The sequence below is a fragment of the Thunnus maccoyii genome, chromosome 7, assembly GCF_910596095.1.
Source record: "Thunnus maccoyii chromosome 7, fThuMac1.1, whole genome shotgun sequence".
Taxonomy (NCBI): Eukaryota; Metazoa; Chordata; class Actinopteri; order Scombriformes; family Scombridae; genus Thunnus; species Thunnus maccoyii.
Genome location: NC_056539.1, coordinates 14,263,945 through 14,281,714, shown reverse-complemented (window position 1 = coordinate 14,281,714; position 17,770 = coordinate 14,263,945). Strand labels below are relative to the sequence as shown.

The window sequence follows — 17,770 nt, the reverse complement described above, 5'->3', positions numbered from 1 at the left end:
GTGTGTGTGTGTGTGTGTGTGTGTGTGTGTGTGTGTGTGTGTGTGTGTGTGTGTGTGTGTGTGTGTGTGTGTGTCACCCCTTTTGTTTCACTCCTTTTGCTCTGAGTGTTTCATCCTGTCACAGATCTCCCATTATCCAAGATCCAGGCTGGTAAATTGGATTGTGTGCTACAGTGAGTACAGCCATCTAAGTCTGTTAAAAGACCGTAAATGCTTCTTTCTTTACGACATTCATGAGCTCACTTTTCTCCCAGCGGTGGGAGACTGGATGAGGTCATCGGGCTAGAATCCCACCCCCACTACTATCACCACAGCCATCAACACGATCCCATCAAGACCTTCACATCACACTCCTCCTGCCTGCTCTGCACCAGGGGTTCACCAAGCTTCAGGCCAGACATAGAGGAGAATGTAAAACTGGTCCCAGACTGTTTGTAAAGGAAATCTGATGTCACTGTGGGTGTGTGATTGCAAATATGGTATCTTGCAGGTCCCAGCAGTTCAATAGTGGTGAAGTAGTAAACTTAAATATCAATTTCATGACATCAGCCAATATGAAAGCCTGTCAAGGTAGTTTTTGTTTCTGGGAAAAAGAAGTTCCTGCTGCACTATAAAGTTTTTTTTTTAAATTTTTTATAACAGAAGTAGATTGTGGGAGCAATAAAATCTCACAAGAACAATACTCACATTCATATTGTGAGAGCCAGTCATTATTATATGGGAACAAGATCAATATGCTGTGCTAAGGGTCTTATCTTGTAGAGATAAGATCTACAGCATTAATTCAATAAGTTGATAGAGATCTTGTTGGCACTTGATACAACAAGATCATTTGTTTACACAATATAAATGAATGTTGCTCCTGCAAGATAACAGCTTCTTCCCACAAGTTAGGATGATTGTTATTGTATGATAATCTCTGATCTTTGGGGCTTTCGTGTATCTCCTTCTACCCTTTCTCTGCCATTCTTTTCTACCTTTGCATTTTTATCTCCTGTCATCTTTGAATGTACCACTAATCTTCCTTCTCCCCGCGCTCACACATTCTCCTTTTTCATCCACACAATCCGCTCAGTCCAACACCTCCTCTAACCCCCTCCTGCGAGCCAGTAACATATTGAGCATACATTTAATTTTTCTTTCCATCCTGGCCTGGGTGAACTGTATGGAAGAAAAGATTGGAACTGAGCAAAAGATGGAAAATCAGAGAGAGAGAGAGAGGGGAGGGGGCATGCTGTCAGACTCAGCAAGAGGAAGACACATGGAGAGCAAGAGGGAGATGAGAGGAAAACAGAAATTGAAATTCAGGATCTCTCACAGAGACAGATAATCATAAAACAGAAGGACAGGTATGAAGTCATTGTGTTTTTCATGCAAAATAAACACTATCGCACGGGAGCCAAATATTTAATTGAATCAGACGAAAAACAACAAAGCGCTGGAAGGAATATTTCAGAGAATTAATAAGACTCCCTCATTATAAAGGGCTAAATATGGATGTGACATTTTCTCTGAACTTCACGCTTTCAGATGTTGCTCTTTCCCAGCTGAACAACATCATTTATGAATATGAAAAGGTAAACAAAACAAACAAACAAAAAAAAGAGCTGTTCTCTCTGTAGAGCATCAGCGGCTGTAGACATTCGTGTACAACCTGACGCACATCAGCAAAGCATAATCTGAATATGAACATGACTCTTTGGATTGGATTAAAGAGCTGGGAAAGAGGAATAATTGATTTCCATAGTTTTGTCTCCCATGCATTTACTGCCCTCATTTGGTGCTTCGTGTGTACTGTAACTGTGTCTTTTGGAAATAACAGCAGAGACAGGTTTACTGCTTTGTGAAATAAATAAATACATAAATAAATTGAAGTATTAATGAATTACAAAGTACCAGGATGTACAGATTAATATTTACAGAGGCTTTAGTATGCATTTTCTCAATTAAATAGCAATTTAATTATTTTTGTCAGCTCCTCCAGTGTTGCCATTGGTTGAATTCACTTTCACGTTTTTCTGATTGGCTAAAATCTCCAAAATAAGAAACTCTCACATAATCTCACTGTAATACTGGGAGCAGAAGAGACTCCTACAGCGGAGGACAGCGACCAAATGTAGCTGTAACACTAAGACGAGCTTCTACTATTTTACTGCAGAGCGTTATTTGCCTACAATTCCAAAAAAAGCTCCACGTTGTGCTGCTAGTGCACGTGACTGAAACAATATGCCATTCATCATCGCCAATCAAACGCTGATCCGGCGTTTTGCGCATTGCCGATTGGTTGATTTACGATGAGGGCGGGTGCATTCCTGCTGTCCGCCAGGCAGCAGTGACATCAGTATTTTGCTGAGAGGAGCTGATGGGACAGAGAAAACATTTACCTGGAGCACGACTGTCTTCCACAGGTAAGTCTGCATGTTTGCTCCTCCAGGGCAGCTGTGTGTGAACTGCATTAATGTGGGATTATGTTAGCCTCTCTAAAATTGTGATACACCTACATTGCCAGTGACAACTGAGCCATTAAACCATTACAGCTCCTTCAAAACACACTGAATCAGCAGCAACTTACAGTAACACTAAGTGTGTTTATTTACTTTATTCATTGCAGTGTTCCTGTTGAGACAGAGGTGATTGACCCACTATGAAGAGTCTGAAGGCAAAGTTTAAAAAGACTGAGGTAAGAGGCATCTGCTGTGGGGCTTGTAATGCTTTACAGTTGGGTATACATTTCACTTTTGTTTTGAATTAAGTAGCCATTTTTATACTTTAAGTCGCAGGTTGCCCGGTGTGTATGTGTGTGTGTGTGTGTGTGTGTGTGTGTGTGTGTGTGTGTGTGTGTGTGTGTGTGTATGGGGGGCCTGGGATTCAGTGTCACAGCAGCAGCAGGAGAGCAGGGCTGCCTCCAGACTGCTGCTATAACTAGAGATCTCAGGTGGCGTTCAATTATTCACACGTACATGCACAAACGCAGACACACACAAAGAATTCCTACTTTCCTGCTGTCATCTTAAGGCGATTATAAAGAGTTTTGTAAAGTGGTTCAGTATTTCTAAGATTCAACTGGGTTTTTTTTTGTAAGGACAGATAGAAGAAATGATTGGCAGCCACATGCATGGAGCAGATTGGTATGGTGGTGTCCGTGTCCTTGCATTGGTACAAGCGGATAAACTAGCAACCTTTCAACTTGTAGTCGGCCTTTCTGAACAGCCCGCCAGCCTTGTGATGTGGTTTTATTATTTGGATCCTGGTGAAGCTGTTAGAAAATGGTTGTTATTTTTAGATGTCTCAAGGAAAAATTCTACCTCCCTTGGACTGCACACTATAATGATCACCACAACAATGGTGACAATGCTGATCTTGATGAGGCTGATGAGTGGTTTCACTTAGGTAAAAGGGATAAGATAGACTGACTGATAAATATCCTTCATACATACACTTTCCAGGCTTTCTCACATACATAAAACTCTCCATAGCCTAAGTGACTATTTCAGATTTCAGCTTGTTTCCCCTCTGCCCAGTGAATGACCATCTGAACCAGCAGAGCAGAACGCACTGCCAGCTTGTTTCTCCTCTTTTTGCTGAGTCCTCACATCGCACAGGCCCCCGGTCTATAACTGCAGAGAAACAGATCTATGACACTGCGAAGGGGGTGCCGTGCAGGACCTGACAAAAACTCATAGAGAGAAGGAGGGAGGCTGCAACAGAGAAGAAGGCAGCAGAGAAATTACTAGGTTAGAGAAAGGAGGACAGTGAGCAAAGGAAGTCAGTGCCTGTCTGTATGTGTGTGTGTGTCTGTGAGAGAGAGAGAGAGAGAGTGCAGTGGAGAGACTGGCTATATGTCCCTGCTAGCAACTAGACCAGAACAAGAAGAGGCTGTTTTGGATGCAGACGGGGAGAAATTGTTTTGAGGAGAGAGAATAGCAGTATTACTCAGCTTCATTACAGGTGTGATTTTGAGGATAGCAAACATTTTCTGGCACGTAGATCTGTGTTGTGATGTCGCTATGACCTCTGAAGGGTAGCTGTCTGGTAGAAACCTAGTTGATTGCTCTATACTATCTGGTGTGAGTCTGTATATTTGTTATGTAGCCACGCGGCGGTGTGTATTGTCAGGCAGGACACACAGCGGTGGTTCGGTACTCTGTAGCTGTACTTGTGTGTGTGTGATGCTCTACTAGCATAATGGATCCTCAGCAGCCTCTTTTTAGCCTGATGAAGCAGCTGTGTCCTTGTTTCAGCCTGCTGCCGCTGCCTGTAGGTATCCTCTCTATATATCCAATAATTATAGGAATAAGAATTGATCAGATTTACCCTGCTGTTTGTAATATTTCTGTCCTAAAAGTAGTTGTAAAACTCTTGTATTCTCTCAATGATCTAAATAATATTTTTAACATCATCACTGGTTGTTGCCCAGTCATCTGTTGTTGTATGTTATGAGATATGCAGTGGGGTATCAGTTTCCATTGGGGCACTTCGGGGTGGTGACCTGTCCTTTGGCTTGGCCCCCTCAGAGTCAGGACTGGAGTAAGAGTGATGAGAGGCTCCTGCAGGCTGTGGAGCAGAATGAACCTGACAAAGTCTCTGCTCTCATCGTCAAAAAAGGCCTCTGTCCCACCAAGCTGGATGCTGAGGGCAAGTCAGCGTAAGTTGATTGCCTCATTTTTTTTTATCAATCTTAGTCACTTGAAGTAGTTGTTTTCATTCCCAATGTTCCATTAAGTTTATGTTCCTTATGATTTTACTCATTAGTGTTGTAGTTGTTTATTGCTGCTTCTGGTGATGTAAAACACATCATTTTTTGCACAGTAAATTCTTTTTCCCAGGAAAGACCTACCAAACAGTTCGTTTTAAGAGTTTTGCCATGAAATGATCCATTATGGATTACGCTTATGAATCCAATTTCTTAACAGTTTGTTTATATAGCCTCTTCTGGTAAACGGTAAAGTTTTATTGCCTACTTTCTCTTGAACTAAAATGAAACGGATGAGTAGAATTTGCAGTCAAGAATCTAAATTGAAACTTTTAGCATTTCTCATCTTGAATCATTTGTGTGATATACAACATATACAATGTTAGAAAGCAAGGCTACTAATCATTTAGTAAATGAATACTTATGACTTGAGTGTGTATAATGCATGGTAATGTACAATATTGTCCACATGGCAGGTTCCATCTGTGTGCCTCTCGAGGGCGGCTTGACTGTCTGGAGGTCATAATCTCTCACGGAGCAGACCTCAACATCACTGATGGTGCTGGTACGGTATTTTATTAACAAATACACGTTATTTCATGAGTCAAGGTTGCTGAATCACATGTGTCATTGACTCTTTACAAATGTCTTTTTCTAACTGACTGACTGCAGGCTTGAGTGCCCTTCACCTTGCAGCCAAAAATGGTCAGTCAGAGTGTTTAAAGAGACTCTTACAGGTAAAACACAGAGTGATAACATAGTTAGATTAATGAATGAATACCTTAAATTATGAATGGAATAAGGACATGAATTTTAAACTGTACTTATTACTTTTCTGCTATTTTCATTGACAGGAGAGATTAGCAGTAGATTGCACCGACAGCATTGGCAGGACACCACTCCATCATGCAGGTAAAAGTTACAGCACTACAATATGAAATCATTGTGGTTACATATTAGTGGCATAAAACAGATTCCTTAAGCATTAAAAGTAATCAGTTGTTTAGGAACATTTAAGAATGAAGATCAACTTACCAAGTCTTTTATCTTATGTTCAAACTAAATAAAATAGTGCTCAATGATTCAATCGCATTTAATGATGTAAGTACAGTAAATGTTAAACAATAATTTTGATCATTTTCTGCAGCGATCAGTGGCTGCTTATCCTGCACTGAGACCCTGTGGGACTTTAAAGCCAGTCTAGATGTCCAGGACGCGGTAGGTTTAATTATCTGAAATTTGATCAGATATTTTTGTTAATGTGAGATAAATAGATTAAAGATTATTAGTGATTGGCATTTGCTCTTGCTCGTGTCAATTACATTGTCCAACACCGATAGAGAGTTGTGTTATTGCTCCATGATGTTTGGATGATCATGTGTGTTTCTCTGTCAGGACGGGGCCACCACGCTCATCCTGGCAGCCCAGATGAGCAGAGTGAAGCTGTGTGTCTTTCTGTTGGGTCGAGGTGCCAACGCAAACATACAAGACAACCAGGGAAGGTGCTTGACTCTTCCTCTGCGTCCTCTGGCAGCGTCTCAGTGTAGCAGCTGCTGAAACCTTGACAGATGGAGTGACATACAGTGTCAGGACAGTGGGAGGCCTGCTGAGGCAGACTGTGACATGATGCAGCCTCTAGAACCAAACCAAAAAAATAAATAAACAGGATTATTGTCACAGTGGTGGGGTTGTCTCAGTCAGAATAGAGGAAGGATTCATGTAGGAAGTCTCCAGTATCTCCTACGGATTTGGGGGGATGTAGGTCAAGACCTCCAGCAGGGAGCAACAGCTTTCAGTTTGGCTTTGGATAACTTCTTAGAGAAGACCATTAGAGAATTATTGCCTGCTTAACATTAACAAGGTGTAAGACATAATCTCTTCTGGCTGCATCATTCATTTTTGATGATATGCACCAAATTTTACACAGATTTTGATGCAGTTCATCCTAAACCACAGCCTGTTTCATATCTTCAGAATCTTTGACTATAAGTAGAAATTAAGTTCTATGGGTTTTAGCGTAAGTTAGTAATGACTGACTGGCTAACAATGGCAGTAGGGTTTAAGAGGCCAAATAAGTACCACTGTGAAACTCTACAGTACAATTTGGTTTTGATGACTTGTGATTGTATCATTAGTTTGCTCAGTGTAATTGATTTTCCTGTTGTACTGTGATGTTGTGTCTGAAATTATAGGTCCGCATTGATGTTGGCCTGTGAGAGTGACAGTGTTGAGACAGTAGAGGCTCTGCTGAGAGGTGGAGCCAACACACAACTGGAGGACACCCTTGGACACAAAGCCACTGATTACGCCGCAAGCACAAGCAACCAACGTATCATGCAGATGTTGCAGGATGGAGCACCTCCAGGTACAGTATGAAGATCTCACAAGGCCTTCCCAACCAGAGTGCAGCTCTCTTGACGATTCATTCTTTCAATGATCGAATCATTATAAATCAATCCTAGTTAGTTTTGTTAAATTGAGTGGAATGAACGAAACAGCTCATGACAGCATCAGACCCGGTGTTTGGCTTCTGTTTGTGGCTGTTCTGCTCTAGATGTTTTGCTGCTCCCCCAGGAAGTTACTGTAATAGAAGGAAGTGGATCAGGAGGACAGCTGGGTGTGATTATAAAGTGGAGGTTTTAAAAAAAAAGAGAATAGAGGCTTGCTCCACTTTTATCTCATAACAAAGACTTTGATGATATATGAAAAACAGATGTGTGGCTGGTAAGAAAAAGAGATGAAGGAGAGATGGTGTGCACATAATGCCTGACCGCATATGAATGGCACAAATTAAACTACATGTTAAAAATGTGAGAGGAAGTGAGCGTGCATATACGTGTGTATGTGCTTCGCACGGACCTCTTGCTGTGGATGTTAAAGTTTTGTCTTTTTTCCCTTTGCGCACGCAGTCTCGGAGGGTGCAGGCGAGGAGGTAATGTTGCATAGTTGCGTGTTACATCACTCCCTCCATCAATGAGATCATGGCCCGCTCTGGCCGATCATATTGTGCATGTTTTCCAATATGAGGTCATTGTTTTTGTGTGCTGCTTTCTTTTTGTTGGCTTTCGTTCCCCTTTGTTGCTGACCCCTGTGTCTTATCTTAGTTTCCTCCACTTTCCCATTTAAGTTGAGCTTGACCTCTGCATGTCTGTGATCCCCCTCCCTCCCCCACGCAGCCCCCCCAAGTCCCCTCAGGCGCCTCGTTGGTGCAAGGGGGGACTACCCCCCGCAAACGGAAAGCTCCTCCACCTCCACGCTCTCCTCTCCAGGTACTGTGAGAAACATTTCATTTGATGTAAAGCTTTACAATATATACATTCACGTATATATATAGTTCCCAACCATTTAGTGCTCCTTTAAAAAGAACCAATGTCCATTACTACTTCAGTGTCTGCCTCTTATCACATGTTGCTTATGTCTGCATTGTGAAGAGTTATTTTCCTTATTAGATTGTTTAATTTCAATAATTTTAGAAGGAGAAGAGGTACAATTATAAAATATTTATCTTGCGGCTCCTAGTTTTGGAACAATTAATCTATGTGGCTCTACAGTATGTGATAGAAAACAAGATTAAAGGGTGTCAAGATGTATGCTTATTTTACAATCATTCCTTTGGTAATATCTCTGTAAAAGATAATTGCTTCTCAAGAGATTAACTGAACAGAATAATCTCTGTAATGACTAATAAAGATTAATTTCATTCTGTTATCCCATCACCATCATCCAGGGTTTGCCACCCTCTCCACAGCCCCGGAGTTCTGCTCCCCCTCCCCAGTCCCCTGAGCCCCAGTCCCGGTCTCCCTCTCCTTCTCCTCAGCCTCCAGATTCACAGCAATCAGCCCAGGTTAGCGGCGTAAGTCTTTGTTCCTTTTTAGACTTATTTTTGTTTTGCTGCTTCATATAATATATTTATTTAGCTGGCAGATTCTATTTCATTGTCATATTTTTTATGGTTGTCTGTGTAAGGCGGAAGATGAGGAGGTGTTTGAGGAGATCCGGCGGCTGCGTCTGGAGAGAGGCCGTCTGCTCCAGAAGATTAAAACCTTGGAGCAGCAACAACAGACCGCCCTCTCTGCCATGGAAGAGGTACTGTACTGCAGGCAACGCATATTCCCCTTCTTATTCATGTCTCTGCAAAATGTTTCATGTTTTATTCAAACCTGTAACCAGTCATTAGAGCTCTCGGTGTGCATTTATATCAGAGACAATACAGTGTGTGTGTATGTTTTTGCACTCTAGTTATCACAACTAAAGCAGCGTCTAGAGCAGGCAGAGGCAGAGAGGGACAGGCTTCTTGAGGAGATGAAGGGACTCCATGGTATTGGGGCTAGTGACTCTGAGGACATGGATGAAATGTTGGACTTCCCAGGTATGCAATCTGTGTGAACATGTACTTGCAATAGCATACTCTACAGAGCATGCATGTTATTTCATGCATGTGTCACTGTTATACCATATGGGCATTACTGCTACAAAAGTTTTTATATGTGTCTATAATGTCAGGAAATACACTGATTGATATTTTTTGTGGTTTTTTTGAACTTTCCCCCTAGAGAAGCTGCTCTCTAAGCGCTCCAGAGCCTCCCCTGTTCAGGATGAGGCCACTTCTCAAGGGGAAGTAGACACATCCAGCCCCTCACCCGCCCCTTCAGATGTAGGAACTGTGGCAGAGCTGCGCAAACAAATAGAGGAACTTACCTCACAGAACTCTGAACTTGTTCTCAAAGTGCAGGTAAGGTCAGGCATAGTACACACTAACATGAACTTGAAAGAAAAAGACAGAAAAGATACTCATTCACCCAACATGTCCTGCATAAAAGCACACAAACATAATCACACATACTCACTTGCGCACAGACACGCACACACACACTACGAGGCCTCTTTAAAGAGTATAAATTGATGGTGACGTGATTATTAAATGGTTCCCAGTCGGTAAGACAAAGATGCTATTTGAAGAGTAGCTGAGTGTCCCTGACTCAAGCATTAGCCATGACCACTTAAAGTTTATGACGCCAGACTCTGGTGCACTAATGCACTGAGGCAGTTGTGTATGACAAGGTATAAATAGAACAAAGCAGCATCAGACATGGGGGCATTTTGTGGACATTCTTCACTAACTGGGTCATGCTGGTTGAAAGTAAGCAGATCGTTTTAGCTCTGATGTCAGTTTTAAGTATCCTGTGATTCTGTGGTTTTTCAATCACCACTAGAAGTATGAAGAGCAGCGATCTAGGCCAAGAAGTTCTGATCATCCCTGCTGTAAACAAGACTATACAGCCATGCTGGTAGCTGTGAGGCTGTACTTTAGGCACATAGGCTTTGAGCTAAATGCTAACTTCGGCATACTAACATGCTCACAATGGAAATGTTACCATGTTGTTTTTTAGCAGGTATAGTGTTTACCATGTTGAACATCTTAATTTAGTGTGTTAAAACAAAGTATTGGACAGTATTTTGATCCAAGGAAGGTGTTAGAGGAAGAGTCAGAGATCATCACAGTCAGTGGATTCATCCTCTGGGCAATGTTGATATCTGTACCATATTTCATGGCAAACCACGAGTGTTAAGATATTTCAGTCTGGACCAAAGTGGTGAACCGACAGACATTACCATCCCTAGAATCATGCTGCTAGCATCGCTAAAAAGAGCCAGATGTTGAAGTGGGAATGGAAGTAGAGTGAGATGGAGTCTGTGGAAGAAGGTTAGAAGGGAAGAAAACTAGAGACACAACCTCACAATGTGATTTAAATGGTGACAGGCAGGGGAGGAGTCCATAACTCATAGTGATGTAAGTTCATTAAAGGGAAGTTCCACCAGTTTTACACTTAAAGAATCAAGTTTCCTAGTCATTGAGAGTACTATTTAGGCTGTGAATACAGTACTACATTGTCCTCTATGATTCTGCAGGGACCTCTGTCAAGTAGGAGAAAATAACCCCTGATGATATTGCGAGGGTTATCTTGGCTTGGGTTTTGAGACTACAGATTTGTAACAGAAAGCCTGTGTTACACACTGGAGGCATGAGGTTTGAAAGGTTTGGGAATTTGCCAGGCAGGAAGAGTCTGATGTAAAGATGCTATTAATTAGCATTATGGGAAAAGTAGGATCCAGTGTTTTTTGAAGCTTGACACATAGGGATTAAAAGAAAGAATATCTCAGTCTTTTCTGCATTCATTTTGCAATGTCTTTTAAATCTGTCCCACAGCTATATGGAAGTGCAATACTAAATTGTAAAAAAGTAATGATGGTTCTTGGCAGTAATACTCTTTCTGTTACCAAAAATATTTTGTTTATTGATACAGTATATGTAAATTCTGTGCATTTTTTATCTCACATAGCTTTAATGTTGATGGAAAAACAGTGCAAGTCATTAAAAGCTGTTAACCTCCACAAGCTACTGTATATTTCACTGTGTGGTTTATAGATGCTGGAGATGTTTGAGAAGGATGACACAGACATGCAGAGCTCCAGCCCAGACTTTGTCCCCATAGCTCAGTATGAAACCATTAGGAAGGAGTTTGAAGCCCTTCAGGAGCGCTTCTCTCAGGCCCAGGCTTCAGATGAGGCCTCCAGTGTGGCGGAAGAGCGGTAAGATTGATTCATATCATACAAGCTGATTGACCACTAGCAAACTGAAGTAACCATATCAGTTCACATTCACATGAATCCTCCCATATTGAATCAGGCCTTTATTGTTAGATGTGCACACCTTTGCAAGTATCAGTTCCCAAACCTCAGCAGTTGTATGCTTCAATGATAGTGTTAATGTGTCATACACTGTATGATGTAATACTGAAACAATTAGTTGACTAATTGATTTGTTGATTGGTCAATAGACAAAAAATAATTTGTGCACTATTTTGATAATCATTTGCCCATTTCAGTCATTTATCAGGAAAATTACAAACATTCTTAGTTTTTACCTTCTCCAATGGGAAAATCATATAGAATGCTGTTAAATATGATTGTAGATTGAAAATCTTTGGGTTTTTGACTGCTTTTTTTACATTCTGACATCTAATAGTCTAAATGATAATTAATTAATCAAAAAATATCTGCAGATTAATTAATATTGGAAATAATGAGTTGCAGGGCTACATGATTTTAGCCATGTTTCACAAGGTGCAGCTGATTTGACGATTGAGACATTTCTTTGTCAAGATTGATAATCCTTGTCTTGTTCTGCAGTGGTGAAGAGGAGTCTCAGGAAGGAGGTGTGGATGCAGAGAGTATGGAGGCGATGAAGGAGAAGCTGCGTGGGCTAGAGGAGCAGTTGGCCACCTCCCAATCTGAGCTGGAGGAGCTGAAGGAGCAGATGCGTGTTGGGGTGCTTTCTGTGGAGTGCGATGAAGGGGATACTGCCATGACAGGTGCTGTGACAGGAGGAGGGTCTGCAAATGAGGGTCCGAGCCAGGAGACACAGCAGCTGAGAGTGAGGGTGAGGGAGCTAGAGGAGGAGCTTGCTAAGAGACAGGGCGAGGCAGGTGGTCAGAGCAGCCTGGACAGTGACACAATCAAACAGCTGAAGGAGAAAGAAGAGGGACCCCAAGCTGCTCTGGCCCAGAAAGAGTCAGTGAAAGAAGAAGAGGAGAAAGACAGCGAAGGGGAAGAGACGGAAACAGTGAAGAGCCTCCATGATAAAGTGGCTGAGTTGGAGGCAGCCCTGGCAGAGAGCAGGACATCTGGGAAAGGGGGAGGAGCAGCAGGAGATTTAGGTCAGGTACATCGCCTTCAGGAGCGTGTGACGGAGCTCGAGGGGGAGCTGAGGAAGTGTGTGCCCCGGTCAGAGTTGGAGGAGGTGCAGGTGACTCTAGGTCTCCAGTGTGAGCAGCTGGCCAGGGAGAGGGCAGATGTGGCTAGAAGACTCAACGACTCTCTCTTAGAGCTGGAGAGACTCAGGCCTCCTCCACACGGTGAGGATGAGGAGGAGGAAGAAGAAGAGGAACACTCAGAGAGCTCAGAGCCTTCAGTCATATCAGGTGTGAAGTGTATTTTTTTTTCTAATTACAGTAATCCAAATACTTATTTTGTTTGGTCAGTTCTGTTAATGATTATGCTTCTGTCCAATCAGAGCACTCCAGGCGCACCCTGGCAGCAGTGAGAGAAGAACTGGAGGTGGCGAGACAGGAAGCAGCCCAAGCTCTGGACTGCCTGTGTGCCGAGCGGGAGGGCCGGGCACAGGATGCCCTGCAGCTGAAAGATGTGGTGCCGCTTTCAAAACACAAGGAAGCACTGTCTGCAGTGTCAGAACAGCTAGCTCAGACACTGCAGGAGCTGCAGGAGGAGAAGAGCCTTCGGGGTCAGGCTGAGGAGCAGGCTGCCAGAGTAGAGGCCAAACTGCAGGCCATGCAGGACGCCATACCTAAAGAGGAGCATGAGAAAATCAAGGTCAGCTGGGAAATTATAAGAATGACCAAAAGAAGTAGTTGAGGCAGAAGATTTTTGAAAATTCAAAAAAGGTGGGGGAAAATCAGGCATTTGTACAGAGGAGAGGGGCTGATTTGTTACTGCAACATTACAACAATGTTTAATGTTGCCTCTACTTCATTTTAGGTAATTTCTCATGCTCTACATGCCTCTTGCTTTTGTAAGGAAGCACATTATAATTATATGAAGTAACCAATGTTCCTATGCATTCCTGTGCATTGTCTACTTTAGATTAACAGGTGAGTACACGGTTGATTGTTCTTACTTTATTTAGATTCCATAAAAATATGGGGGATTCTTTATATTTGTGTTAAGAAAGGTAGATACAGGGAAATACATTGATAAATAAATCATAACATAAACAATAGTAAATAGAGCGAATTTGTTAAAATAACTAAAAACATTTCATTTAAGAGTACATTTTGCTGACATATTTTCTTTTAATTTGTTATGGGACAGAAAGTAATCCCTTTGCTTCCCACCTTGTAGGCAGAGCTCCAACGCTCCCTGCAGGCCAGCGAGAGCAGTGCAGCAGCAGCTCAGGAGGCTCTGAGTGAGAAAGAGATGGACCTGAGAGAGCTGAAGTCCCAGAAGGCGGCAGAACAGGGTCTGATCTCCAAGGAGGACCACGAGGGCCTGCGTCTCTCTATGCAGGCTGAGATCAACGCTATCACGGCCCGCTTCAACGATCTCACCCGCAAACATGAGAAGACCTGCACTGAGGTGTGTGTGTGTGTACGCATGCATGCATGCATGTGTTGTAATATTGTCTGCCTTCTCCAATCTCTCCTAATGCCATCTTAGGTCACAGATGTTATTGTGTCTGCCTCAAAGAGAGCTGTGTTCCATGAAGGCCTCTTTCCTGTACCTACATTATTCATATGTGTATTACTTTCTCTATTCAGTACCTCCATCTGCTTCATTCATCTCTCTGTATACGTGCTTACTGATGCACTGGAGTAGTGTTGTATGTGCATTATAGGCTCCTTAGGATGATCCATTTGCCATTATCCTTCCATCTGTGTAGTGGCATTGAGGAAAGCAAAGTCCCTCCATAGACAGACAATATCTCATAATGGGCTTCTGTGTACCTCATGAAATGAGTCTTGCTAAAAGTGGAGAACATTTTTATCACAAAAACATTGTTGGCACACATCCAACCATAAGAATGTAATGCTGCTAGGCGCTTACACACACACACTATCATGTACGTTTTACTTGGTAATGACACAATATACTTACAAAGTTGTACTTTCCTGTAACACAAAACACTGTTGAACATGGCACCAAAGGCAAATGTGCATGAGTGGTTTACTGCATTTATTTGCACTGCAGCGTGGGTGTATGAAGATCAAAAAGAAAACTATTTCCAAGGGAAACTGGAAATTCCCATGAGCGAAAACTCAACTACAGCAGTGGTTGTGGGAATAACAATTCTGAAGATGATGTATTTTAAATTTTGCTGAGAAAATGTAATAAAAAACAGAAAGAATGGAAGGTTAGATGGTATTTTCATCCACTAAACACATAAAACTTCAGTTAATTTCCATGATGTCATGTAGTAGAGGCTGGTGTTTGACAAGTACACATTCAAGTAGGTACCCACTTAATCTAAAACAGATTAAGAGCTTTGTTTTTTTTCCTGCAAGTGTATATTTCCATCTCTACGAAACTGTCCATATTAATTACCTCCGCAACTATACTGCCCATTTATAGAAAATATCAAACTTTACACCTATGTCATTACTTGTGGCTCAGTCTACACTTCAATATAAGCCAGAAGCATCAGGCTGTGAGACATGACTGAACGTAGACACCATTGCTATAGTGACACGGTGCCGCTGGTGGTTCTATTGGTCTAGGTGTTCCAGGTGCAGAGGGAGGCTCTCTTTAACAAGAGTGAGCGGCAAGTTGCAGAGTCCCAGCTGGCCACAGTGCAGCAGCAGCTAGCGCAGTTACAGTCCCAATCCAGCCACATCCAGGAGCTCCACAAAGACATCCAGGAATCTCAAGGCCTGGTCAAGGAGAAGGACCGCAAGGTAAGAGATTGCAAGGCTAGTTCAGACAACTGCTGTTGAAGCACCTGTGAGGTGACAATGAAGTGACCAAACTCAAGTCTCTGTCTTTGCACAGATAACAGAGCTATCCAAGGAGGTGTTCCGGCTAAAGGAGGCGCTGGGAGCTCTGTCACCTCCTCTTGGCATCACCTCCTCCTCCTCTTCCTCATCCACCCATCATGGTAACCCTGGGCAGCAGATGGCACTGCAGAACAGGATTAGCATACTTACCCAGCAGCTCCAGGTGGGAAGAGAATTTAGACTAGTGTGAGAAAAATATGATTTTGAATCTTCTATATCAGCATAGGTTATCACGATTATCTACGATCTTCACATGACAATAACATTTTTTGTGACCCTTTTTCAGGATTGGGAGAGAAAGCACAAACAGGTGGTGACTGTATATCGTTCCCATTTACTGTCAGCCGTACAGGTCAGTTGAAGGTACATTGACAGTCAAAAAAGGGCTGGACACAAGCATGCCAGAGCACAAATTACTTAGACTAAAACTTTTGTTAAGCAATGTTCCATTCAGTATTTCCATGTGTGCATGTGTGAATATGTGGGCACTTGAGCAAATATACTGTGTGTCTGTTTGCTGTTCTTTCACAATCATCCCTACAGCCTCCTCATAGCGATAGCTGAATATAGGTCGGTCCCCATCTGTGGCACAGACAGTAAAGAGCAGGCAGGCTCTGTCAACCATCTCTGCTTACCAGACAAAGTGGATTCAATTTCAGAAGAGATACAGGGAAAAGGGTCTCAATCCACTGTCTTGTTCCCTTACTTAAGTCACATTTAGTAGTCATTTCCTTTTGACACATTGGTTGTAATGAGAGATCGTGTGGGTGTAGTTCACCTTTAAGAAAACCGTTGGCTACTCCCTGGCGTGTAGAGGTTGTCATGTTAAAATATTTACAAGCTTTGTGTTCGAACCTTTCAATCCTGTTATTAATGTGGGGCAGGGTTGGGTATGGGGTAGGCTGTCCACTGTTCGGGGTACATCTGGCATTCACCAGTGTGCCAGACAGGTCAGAGGATTCTGTTTCAGTTGTGTGGGCTGTCACAGTCCTTACTTGGGGCACAGTGTTGCTTGATATTCAGAATGAAAGACAATTTCTCCGATAGATTTCTGCTTGACAAATGTATTTAATTTAATTAAAGATGTCTGGTGCCAGCTTAGCTAGAGAGCACATGGGCACATAAGCTCCCCTGGGTCTGTGTTTTTACATTTTGAAAGAGGTCTATAGTGTCACCATCAATTTGCGGTTGATCTAAACAATCTAATCGTATAATCAGCAAAAGCAATTAGCCTCCACTTCCTCTTAGTCAGCATGATGAGTGGCTGGCTGATTGCTAGCCATATTGAGATAGCATCTTTTTACAATGGTAGTGTTAGTTAGTGTTTATGTTAGTTAGTGTTCTGGTGACCAAGTGGGCTCTTTCATCAGGGGGTGACAGATGTGTGGCGGACTCCTCCTTGTTTTGCTCCCTACTGATGGAGGTCAAAGATGGGAGTTTTTCTAAAAACGTGGGTGCTGCTGAAGGCTTGTTGTTCTGTTTTGATTGGCCAAACCTACAAATCAGTCAGTCTGCTGTTTTGCTAAGGGCAGTAAACCTGTAGAGAGCCTCTTATGAGGGCTCTGACTGTACTCAACTAGATTACAATGTGAAACTTTCATTTTCTGACATTTGTGTCTGTTGCCCAACAGGGCCAAATGGATGAAGAAGTGCAGGGTTTGCTACTCCAGATCCTGAGGATGACACAGCAGGGACACTGAACCTTACAGCATCTGCGAGTCTCTCTCCATCTCCAGTCTCTCCACAGGTCAGCATAAAGCAGCTCCAGCACAGCAACCTGTGGAACCAGTATCACAGAGACCTCCTCTAGAAAGCCAAATGCAACTGATCTGTGGTCAGACATAGCTGCATGCATATAATACAGTTAAATAAACTGCAGCCTTAAGGCTTGACTGATAACCAAGCAGTGAAAAAATCAAACTGTGGAGTGCCTTTATAGTTCAATGACAGCAACCTATTTGTCAGGGTTTTATGGTAGCGGAAAGTGAATGTAGATACAGAGCAGTTGTTTAGAAGATAGAATCAGGTACATTGATTGTGTGATGAGCCTACTGATTTTATATAATATTGTTATAATAAAAATGAAAAACAAATTGCTCTGCTGTTGATCCTGTTCTTTGTAACTCGCTTCATGCACAAATACAACTTCTACACTGTCCTTCACATCTATTTTGGGTGATGGAAATCTGAAGTCTTAATTTGGCTGTAGCATGAGTGCATGGAAAGTTAGGCAGCTGGGCTCACGGCGGAGCTGCTACTTAAGCTGGCACATACAAAGACTCTCAAACTAGACAAAATACTCCATGAATTGTATGAATGTTTCAGTTAATTTTATTGAGAAAAAGCATATAAGGTTAATTTCAGAAGAAAAGATTCAAGAAATTCCTGAGAAAGCAAAGAGGGGAGGTCTGAAAAAGGTATTAATCGTTTGTCCCTCACCAGAAGCCTTGAAGCTCACCTCATCTCTCTGTGCATTCGTGAGGCTGCAGCTAAGAACAGCGGAGGGCCT

The 17,770-nt window shown here is 42.4% G+C and overlaps 1 protein-coding gene across 4 annotated transcripts; it reads left to right on the top strand.

The window, feature by feature from the left end:
* Positions 1–2,031: 2,031 nt before the first annotated feature.
* Positions 2,032–17,354, top strand: ankrd24 (ankyrin repeat domain 24). 4 transcript variants are annotated; one of them, XM_042417815.1, is made up of 23 exons: positions 2,036–2,408; positions 2,612–2,680; positions 4,515–4,645; positions 5,170–5,258; positions 5,366–5,430; positions 5,548–5,605; positions 5,841–5,911; positions 6,089–6,195; positions 6,886–7,058; positions 7,603–7,625; positions 7,870–7,962; positions 8,421–8,546; positions 8,660–8,779; positions 8,933–9,062; positions 9,247–9,425; positions 11,121–11,284; positions 11,885–12,675; positions 12,768–13,084; positions 13,613–13,846; positions 14,986–15,162; positions 15,257–15,424; positions 15,548–15,613; positions 16,893–17,354. In XM_042417815.1, exons 2-23 carry the CDS (start codon positions 2,645–2,647, stop codon positions 16,959–16,961), a joined length of 3,387 nt encoding a protein of 1,128 aa, XP_042273749.1. In that variant the 5' UTR covers positions 2,036–2,408; positions 2,612–2,644; the 3' UTR covers positions 16,962–17,354. The 4 variants fall into 4 exon arrangements, with proteins under 4 accessions (XP_042273752.1, XP_042273749.1, XP_042273751.1 ...); XM_042417817.1 differs by having other exon boundaries at positions 15,548–15,624; XM_042417816.1 differs by having other exon boundaries at positions 2,037–2,408; positions 8,421–8,537.
* The last annotated feature ends 416 nt before the right edge of the window (positions 17,355–17,770 follow it).